The sequence below is a fragment of the Petaurus breviceps genome, unplaced genomic scaffold (assembly GCF_028583685.1).
Source record: "Petaurus breviceps papuanus isolate PSGF00001 unplaced genomic scaffold, PetGlider_PUasm1.0 90752, whole genome shotgun sequence".
NCBI lineage: Eukaryota > Metazoa > Chordata > Mammalia > Diprotodontia > Petauridae > Petaurus > Petaurus breviceps.
In genome coordinates, this window is record NW_027187336.1 from 11,700,865 (window position 1) to 11,711,343 (window position 10,479).

Here is a 10,479-nt window from a genome sequence, read left to right on the forward strand (position 1 = left end):
GTATCTCCTGAAAAACAAGCCTCCCACCACAGGCTCCAGGGGCACTTAACCTAGGGGCAGGGAAGATCTTAAAAATTTACATTTCTATAACACTACTTCAGAGGGTTATTGCATCTACTGAATGTGATGATGTTTCTGGAGGCAGCTTTGTAACTAATTAATAACAAAAACCAGCATTGATATGACTCTTTAAGGTTTGCAAAACACTTCACAAATATTATCTCATTTTATCTTCATGGTAATCCTGGGAAGTAGTGCTATTATTATCTCCATTTTACAGGTAAGGAAACTGAGGCAGACAGAGGACAAGTGATTTGCCCAGGGTCACACAGCTAGTAAGTGTCTGAGACTGGATTTGAACTTTGTTCTTCCTAACTCCAAGTCTGGTGTTCTAGCCACTGTACCTCCCAGTTGCCTTAATAGAATTGTAAAGTTCTAATCAGATAAAATTCTATTATAGAAGTGGACAAATAAATATTTGAAGAGAGTAAAAGGGTAATATTTGAAGGCCTGGGAAGCAACTCTGTCTTCCAGCTTGCTCTAGGAGATACCATTTGCCAGAGTCTTATAATAATACACCCATCTCCAAGTGACATTTCATAAGCCATTGAAAATATTGTCATATTGTTTTCTGAATAGCCTTTCCCCCATTTTACAATTGAGGGGAAAAAACTGAGGGAGAAAATGAGATTTCATCTCATTTATCAGACAGATAAAGTTACTTGTCCAAGGTCACACAGATATTTAGTGGAAGATATGCTCCCACACCGAGATCATCCAGCCCCAAACAGAAGAAAATTGGTCTTACCTTTTCTTTGCATTGGAAGGACACTGTAGAAATTCACTGACATCAAACCCAATGGTCAGTATTTGGTCTTTATTTATGGCTGTAAGATAAGAAGTTTGTTCAATCACACATGCAGACTGCCCATCAGAATGGGCATCCATCTTTAGGAGTTTTTTAGTGCCTAGAAAGAGCTCTATGAAATGAAAAGTCTAAGTAGCAGATTAAATGCCCTTTCAGTACCTACCTCTGGACATTTTCAATTCCTTCCTAAGTTTAGGGGCTGAACCTGTGATTTCACTGGCATTGGGACTTCCTACATGGGGAAGCTTCCTCTGCCCATGCAGGTTGGCCGCTTCTCTGGAGTAGTTCTCTGGAGCCCTAAGAAGTTAAATGACTTATCTAGGGTCAGATGTGTTACAGATGGGACGTGAATTCAGATCTTCCTAGTTTCAAGGTCAGTTCTCAATTTTACTCATTGCTTTTCATTCCTTCATAGGTTGAGGAATTAATGAGGATGGAAAAAAATTCTAACCTATATTTTTGCTGGGGTGATTTACTCAATTAAAACTGATCTAGGTGGAATGTGCTGGCAAATGATAAGCATCCAGATGTGGACCTAATAGCATTTGTTACCTATTTGGCCCTATAAGGCAAACAGGTGGCAAACTGGATCAGTCCTTTTGCAGACGGAAAAACTGAATGTCACAGAAATTCACTCAGTCTGGGTCCAGCACACCCCACTTTTTTGTTGTTCAGTAATTTTAATTGTGTCCCACTCTCCGTGACCCCCATCTAAGGTTTGCTTGGCAAAGACCCTAGAGTGGTTTTCATTTCCTCCTCCAGCTCACCTTATAGACGAGGAAACTGAGACCAACAAGGTTAAGTGACTTGTCCAGGGTCACACAGCTAGTGAGTATCTGGTGCCAGATTTGAACCCAGGAAGATGAGTCTTCTTGACTCCAGGTCTGCACTCTCCACGGCACCACATAGCTGTCTCATCCCCTTACTTACGAGTGTCCTTTTCAGTGAGACATTTGGACAAGTTTTTGCTAGGAAGAACTAAAATACATGTCTAAGCAGTCTGACTCTTCCTTTGAGTGTATACCTTCCTGGTACACACATTTAATAACTGAGTATCTACCTTGGACATGTATGCTTTTCAAAGTTCCTCCCATGCTGTTGAATAGACCTTATTCATATTATCCCAATAAGAGTCAGGGTGATGTAAGGCAAAAAAAAAAAAAAAAACTTGTCTTGGAGTTGGGTGAGCAGAGTACCAGTCCTAGCTCTGATACTAGCTGTGTGAACCTTTCCTCATCTGAATTTGGGTGATGATACCTTGCTGCCCATCCCCCAGGGGGATAAAGGTTAGCACTTTGTAAACTTTAAGGTGCTATGTAAAATTGTACTATCTTCATCATAGCAACTCTGTGAAGGAGACAGGTCATTGTTATTCTTGTGATCTTGCCCAGAGTCCTAGGTCTCCCAGTTCTTAGCCTGCACACTTTCCCCTGGACCACATAGCTTCTCTAAATATGTGCTACTCCAGACACCACCCAAAGAATCATCTCCATCACACCCATACCGATTACACATGGTAGCTGGGGTCAGAGGCAGGTGAGTAAGGAAGAAAGGAACAGTAAGTACAATCTGGCACCAAATTCCTAGCAAAGCTGTCATCCTTGTTTTCTTACAAGTTTGACCCTATTTGCTATCTTTCCACTTCTGAACTGCAGTCTTTCACAGATGATAGGATTTAGAGCAGGAAAGGAATTTAGAGATGAACAGTCTGTTCATTAAAGCCAATTTCAGCCTCTCTGGGCATTTCCTACCAACCTTCGCTCACGTTGAACAGTTGAGCTGATTTCTCCTTCAAGGGAGCACAGTTGTGAAATTTTAGACTAAAGATGAAAACTTTCACTTTGGGATAGAAGGTCTGCAAAGAAACAAAAACCAGTCAGGAACCGAGGCTGCTCAGTCTAGAGCTTCCAAAAGCAATAGGCATATTGAGGGGTGTACAAGAATCAGTTTGGTTTATACTCATTCATTGTTGGTGGAATTACAAGTTTTGTAAGGGAAAGAGGGGAAAGCAAACTGGCAACATGCAGTAAAAATTACAAAAATAATCATACCTTATCTCATTAATTACATCACTGCTAAGAATGTACTGCAGCATTATTTGCAATTTTAAAAACTAGAAGTAATCTAAAATGCACAACAATAGTGAAGAGCTGTGACCCCTTTATCTGATGTAATAATATAATGCATTAATATTGACAAGCATGAAAAATGGAAAATTATGTAGAAAGGCCTTGAAATAATAATGCCAAGCCAAAAAAACCCAAAACTCAAAAACCAAACCAGCCAAACAAAGCACACACTAACGGGGCCCATATCAGAAGAAAAGGGAAGAGGAATGAATGGACAAAGAATTCCCATGGAGACTTAGAGGCAAAAATCATAAAATTATGACATTTTGTGTGTTGGGTGTCACTGAATCCTGGCTCAGACATTGTGTGACAACAAATCGCTGGACTTTCTTTGCCTCAGTTTCTTCATCTGTAAAATGGATAAAAATAGTATTTGCCTCCCAGGGTTGTGAGAATAAAATGAAATAATATTTGTAAAGTGCTTTGCAAAACCTTAAAGTTCTATATAAATGCTAGTTATTATTAGTATTAGCTATTATTAGTTATATGTAAATAAATAGCTGCAAAGCAAATTTAACTATTTGCACTGATATTTGATATTGCATTTCTTTTTTTTTTGGAGGGGGGAAGGCAGGGAAATTGGGGTTAAGTGACTTGCCCAAGGTCACACAGCTAGTACATGTTAAGTGTCTGAGGTTGGATTTGAACTCAGGTCCTCCTGATTCCAGGGACGGTGCTCTATTCACTGTACCACCTAGCTGCCCCGATATTGTATTTCTAATAAATCTTTTTTTTAAAAAATCATCTTGACTAACTGGGTCTGGAAATGGCATCTGAATATCATTTGGATTGCAAACTACTTGGGCCAATATGTAACATTCCTAGCCTTGTATACAGCAGGCACTTTAAATATGTTGTCAAAGTGAATTGAGTGGCTCTAATTAGTAAGTAGAACTAACACAGGTCTTTGTGGGAGAAGAAATGGTGCTTAATACCACATTCTAGTCTAATCCAGTGGTCTCCAAACTATTCTATTGCACACTTATATCAATAAAAAACTGAACACCCTCTCCATATATATATATTACTTACTTTTAAATTATGTACATCACTGCCATACCAAATTTTGTGCATTACAAAGCTTTAAAAAATGGATATTTAAAAAGGATGAGTTAAAGATGAAATAATGTTGTATCTTTGAGTCAATAGAGAACCATGTGAGTTAACTGAGTAGGGGAGTGACCCAGTCAACTGTACAGAGAATAGAAAGGAGTAGGGAGAGACCTGAGGCAGGGATAGCAATTGGGAGGCTATTGTTATCACAATGTTATCTAGGTGTGAGGTGATGAGGGCCTGAAAGAGGACAGTAGCTGTATGAATAGAGAGAAGAGAATGAACATAAGAAATTTTGTGGAAGTCAAATTAATAGGCTTTGGAAAATGATTAGATATGTGGGATAAGGGAAAGAAAGGCGTTTGGATTGCTCCCAGGAGTGACTGGAAGACTAGACATGGCAGAAATAGGAGACGTCAGGAGGGGATATGGATTTTGGAGAAAAAGAATATGAGACCTCTGATGTAGATGTTGACCTATCCACCCATGGCTGTCCTGAGTAGCTCACTCTGTCCCACCAAAAAAGGAGATTGGAGAGAGTGTCATATTAGCCGCTGCCTAGGAGGAAAAGTGGATCAGCAAGGCGGGCCAACACTGGGGGTGGGGAGGAATTTTTTGCCTGAACAGCTGCTGATGCAGGTGGTTGTGGTTAGGTTTTGTCTGCCCTAGGGACCTCTACTAAGAGTAGAAGGGAAGACACTTGGAGGGGAAGGGAAGAAGGGTTCTTGTGTGATAGTGCCTAAGTGGGGTGGGCTGGTGGCTCTATCAACTATCACAAGAAAGGTGAGATGGAACCCATCTTTCTAATTTCTGATCTACTACTGCCTTGGGGTCACTGCATGGCCCACTGGGGACACAGAGTCCTTATTTGGGAAACTGCTGGTCTATCCAATGAGTAAAAACCAAACTTGTGGATTTAGTTCACACACAAATGAGTTTCAAATTCAGTTTGCACACAAACTTTCACAAATCTCAGTGCTGGTCCATCATGTCTCATATATGAAGTCTGTTGATTACAGGGAGATCAGGTGGGAGGGTGAGAATGATTCATTATAGCTCAACCCCACTCAAAGTATGCTTTCCTACTGATGGTGAGTCCTAAACATTGTCTCATACAAAGAGAAGACGTTTAGTATCATGGATATAACCATTATCTTGGTTGACCTATTGACCTTTGCTTGCAGTAATGCTGATACTTGATGATAGAGAGGTAGGGACAAACATGTGTGAACCAGGGCTGAGTTGTCATTTATACGTTTATTATTTATTTATTATTAGGTGAGCTGAGACTTTAACCCTGTGGGTCAGGAGGGATGTGATAAACCAGGACTTTAATTTGATAACTTGTTTGACAAGCCATCACCTTGGTGACCAGAGGGGGCAAAATATGGGACAAAAAAACAAATACACTTGTCATTGCTTAACTAATGTTCCATAGGGACACAGGTAGTCAGCAAGGCAAAGGTTGGGGCTTATACCAAGAAGGATGAGCTAAGGATTAAGGACAATGAGAGTACAGGAGATGAGGATCGGGCAAGAATAGAGAAAAAGGCCCAGGAGTAGGCCCCTATCTATGGTCGCCAAAAGTCAAAGAGTCAGGGATACAGCAGATCAGGAGAAAGTTCAAACAAAGTACAGACAGTATACATGGACAGGAGTAGGTGGGGTTAAAAGAATCTAGGAAGACAAATAAGCTAGTTGTGACACCAAAGTTCAGAACACAGGGTGTTTTAATATATTTACTATCATGAAAGGGAGTGGGACTAGGGTATGGACAAGTAAGAATGGGAGAACTAACATGCACATTGAGTCCACCTCCTTCATTATACATATGGGGAAACTGAGTCCCAGAGAGCTAAGTGATATGCCCAAGATTACATAGCCATTAAATGCCTGAGGGAGGATTCAAACCCAGGTATTTCAGACTCTAAATCCAGCTAAATTCAATATATACTATTGTTGTTGTTTGTTGTTCATTCATTTTCAGTCATGTCTGACTTTTTGTGACCCTATCTGGGGTTGTCTTGGCAAAGAAACTAGCTTGCCATTTCCTTCTCTAGTTCATTTTACAGTTGAGGAAACTGAAGCAAACAGGGTTAAGTGACTTGCTCAAGGTCACACAGCTAGTAAGTGTCTGAGGATAGATTTGAACTCAGGAAGAAGAGTCTTCTTGATTTCAGGCCCAGCACTACCTACCTACTCCAGTGCCACAGTACCTCTAAATAAAAATATGTATCCCAAGAGTAAGAATGATTACTTTAATGTCTCTAATGTCTAAATAAGAGTATTACTAATGATTCAGTCAGTACCACTTCAAGCAGATCTCTTACTTAGAAATGAGAAACCCCAGGGGCAGCCAGGTAGCACAGCAAGTAAGAGCACCGGCCCCAGAGTCGGGATGACCTGGGATCGAATCCGGGCTCTGATACTTAGCACCACACCCAGGAGTAACTGGCTGTGTAACCTTGAGCAAGTTACTTAACCCCAATTGCTTTAAAAAAAAAAAAAAGAAATGAGAAATCCCCTTTGTCATTGAAAAATTCAGCCTGTGTAACTAAGTGGTTCAGTGGATAGACTCCTGGGCCTGGATTCAGGAAGACCGGAGTTCAAATACAGCCTCAGACACTTACTAGCTATGTGACCCTAGATAAATCACTTAATCTCTGTTTTCCTCAGTTTCCTCAACTGTTAAATGAGGATAATAATAGCACCTGCCTGGTACATAGCAGGTGCTATAGAAATGCTAGTTATTATTATTATTATTATTACTACACATTAATTGGAAGCTTAAGTATCTAACACACTCCAAGAAACCCACTCCATTCATCATTAGTATGGAAAAGGACTCAAATTACCTGCAGCTTACTCAGCTCCTGTGGTGGACCTGCCTTGCTTTGGCAATCACACAATAGATCAAGAGAGAGGAAATCGATGGAATCCTACAAACAAACAGAATCATTACAATGCAAGCACCTAAAAGACAAAAGTTTGCTTGAATTGTTCTGCTTTTTGGGCTTCTGTGTAGAGCCTTAAGTGCTGGCAGAAGGAAAGAGGAAAAGAGAGGAAAGTGGGGGCTGAACGCACAAACTAGAGACAAGAGGACTCTGACCAATTCCAATGGACAATAATGGATCCTAGACCACTGAGTTGGGCTTCATCAGCTAGGGAATGGCTAAACAATTGGTGGTATAAAAGTATATTATTGCATCATAAGAAATGACGAAAGGGATAGTTTCTCTTTAAAATTTAATTTAAAAAACTTTTTCTTAAAAAAAAAAAATAGCTGGCTGTATCCCAGACACCAGGAACCTCAAAAAGTCATGAATTCTAGGGCCAGTGCTGCTGATAATCACCTCCTTCAATCACCACCTTTATCAAATTATCTCATTAACATTTTAGAATGCAAATTAAGGCCACATCTTTTAGGAAGCCTTTCTTTTTTTTTTTTTTTAAAACAAATTTTTTTTTTTTGCTTTTTGAAGGTCAGTCCCTGAGCACAGTACTTGATCTCTTGCCTTTCTGTGAACTTGTTAAATACTATCTTTATAGATTTATTTTATTCAGATACTTCTCTGGATTGCTTTGATTATTAGATTTACCTAGTCCTTGAGGACAAAGACTAATCTTGCTTGACTAATGACTAATCTTTGTTATGTACTCTCAGTGCCAATTAAATTCAACATGTCCTATGAACCCTAATAATATGCTGACTGACTCCACATTACTGTATTTTTTTTTAAGCAATTGGGGTTAAATAACTTGCTCAAGGTTACATGGCCAGTTATTTCTGGGTGTGGTGCTAAGTATCCGAGTCCGGATTCGATCCCAGGTCTCCTGACTCTGGGGCCAGAGCTCTTACTCACTGTGCCACCTGGCCACCCCTCCACGTTGCTTTCTAAATTAAGTTATATCATCTGTACTTATCTGACATTTGCTATCTTGTAGCTATCTGTTATGATGGCTAAATCCAGATTTAGCCTTGTCTGCTTAATGTGTTTCTCTTACTCCTTCTCCATTTGTATTTTTTTTTTTTGGAGGGCAATTGGGGTTGTGACTTGCCCAAGGTCACATGGCTAGTTTTTGTGTTAACTGTCTGAGGCCAGATTTGAACGCAGGTTCTTCTGACTCCAGGGCCAGTGCTCTATTCACTGCACCACCTAGCTGCCCCCATTTGTATTTTTTTTTTAAACTCCGTACCATAGACTTGGGGTCAAAATCTGTCCTTATATTTTCTAATAAAATACAGTTAGGTGGGTCTGGAAATATTGGTTGACCAGACCCAAAGCACATTTATGTCAATGTGGAAGTAGGTCATTGAATCAGTTATAGGACTTTGTCCTTTAATATCCAATGATTTGAATAAGGGTCTACATGGCAGGTTTGTCACATTTACAGATGGTACAAAAAAGGGAAAGTGACAGAATAGGGAGGGAAGGGAATGAACATTTATTATGTGCCTACTAGACACCAGGCACTGTGCTAAGGGGTTTATAAATATTATTTCATTAGTTTAGGAACTCAAAAGGAGTTGGATTGGTGAGGCAGAAACAAATAAGATTTAAGAGGGATAAATGTAAAATCTTGCACTTAGGTTTAAGAAATCAACTACCTAAGCAGAGGACAAAAGAAACATGAATAAAAGTCATTCATACTAAAAAACAAACCAAAGAGACTCCCTTACCTTGGGGTTTTAAGGTACTGCAAGCCCAATACAGCAATGTTGTGTGGAAACTCTGAAAACCAGTGTGTCCTTTGGCTACATCAACAGAACAGCATCCAGAGCAAGGGAAGCAATAGCCCTGTTTACTCTGTCGCCATCAGACCGCATCTGGAGTACTTTGTTCAGCTATGGTTACCACATTTTGGAATAAACAAAACACTTTGTATAGTGCTGAAAGGTTCACAAAGCACTTCCTCCCAGTCACCCTTCCCCGTGTGAATAAATGGTGTGTGTACAACCTACCTCACACTGATTCTTTAAATAGTACTTACAGCTATGAGCCCTGAGCCATCCACAAACCACCCAGAGGCCCTGACTGCTTCATCCTGGGCTTCTGGCTTTTTTAAAAACTGTTGTTCTAAACCACAGGATTTGAGGAAGTGAGAACTAAGTTGTTTAAAGAAGAACACACATGGGGCGGCTAGGTGGCACAGTGAATAAAGCACCACCAGCTCTGGAGTCAGGATGACCTGAGTTCAAATATGGCCTCAGTCACTTAACACAAAAACTAGCTATGTGACCTTGGGCAAGTCACTTACCCCAACTGTCCTCCAAAAAACAAAAAAATTTTTAAAAATAACAAAGAACACACATTTAAAAAACCATTAGCAGAAAAGCAGCTCTACTCTAAACTGACCTCAATTCCTCAAGTTTAGTTCAAAAAGCATTTATTGCACCTTCTAAGTACCAGGCATGTGCTGGTGCTAGGGACATGAACACAAAGACAAAGAACTTACATTCTATTGAGGTGAATCACATGCATAGAAAATTAAATACATACAAAGTACAGAGGGGGGGGGGGGGAAGCAGGGAGGGAATCAGACCCCACCTGAACTGGGCTTTGAAGGAAGCAATGCAATCAGCTGTCCTTTAGTTGAATGCTTGGCCCAGGCAGACACAGGCTCTTTAGATAGGTTAGTTAAAATTTCAAATGAAAAAGCAAAACAAAACAAAAAAACAACAAGAACAAAATTTCAAATGAAATTAGGGCAACTAAGGTGTCACAGTAGCTAAAGTGCAGGACCTAGACTCAGGAAGATCTGAGTTCAACTCTTGGCACACATTATCTGTGTGACCCTGAATAACTCACTCAACCTTGTTTGCTTCAATTTCTTCATCTGTAAAATGAACTGAAGAAGGAAATGGCAAACCATTCCAGCATCTCTGCCAATAAAAACCCAAATGAGGTCACACAGAGTCTAATATGACTGAATGACAAAAAATCCATAATTATTTTGGGATAAAGAAAAGTTTTTGAGACTGTCCAAGGAGAGGTATGCATCAAACCATTGCCAGCTAGTAAGGACTTTGTAAAATCAATGGTCAATCTCCTCAAACAACATCAACATGATTTTTAATTTTTAAAAAATTTTAACAAGATTTCTTAAGTACCTACTAGGAATCAGACACTGGGCTGTGTTTACACCTATTTCATTTTATCGTCATGGCAACCCTGGGAGGTAAGTGCTATTATTATCCTCATTTTACAAATTAGAAAATTAAGGCAGACAGAGGGTAAGTGACTTGCCCAGGGTTACACAACTAGTAAGTGTCTGAGGCCAGATTAGAACTCAAGGTCTAGGGCAGCTAGGTGGCGCAGTGAGTAAAGTGCCAGCCCAAGAGTTAGGAGGACCGGAGTTTGGTTCCGGCCTCAGACACTTAACACACACACACACACACACACACACACACACACACACACACACACA

General features: G+C 40.1%; 1 protein-coding gene across 1 annotated transcript in view; it reads right to left on the reverse strand.

Moving 5' to 3' along the window:
• LCT (lactase) overlaps positions 1-10,479 on the reverse strand; it is a 49,900-nt gene that overhangs the window by 33,211 nt on the left and 6,210 nt on the right. The window contains exons 3-5 of the mRNA XM_069067848.1: positions 6,906-6,989; positions 2,624-2,723; positions 809-887 (exon numbers count right to left, since the gene is read on the reverse strand). Coding sequence (XP_068923949.1) covers positions 809-887; positions 2,624-2,723; positions 6,906-6,989 — 263 coding nt within the window. The remainder of the gene's footprint in view (positions 1-808; positions 888-2,623; positions 2,724-6,905; positions 6,990-10,479) is intronic.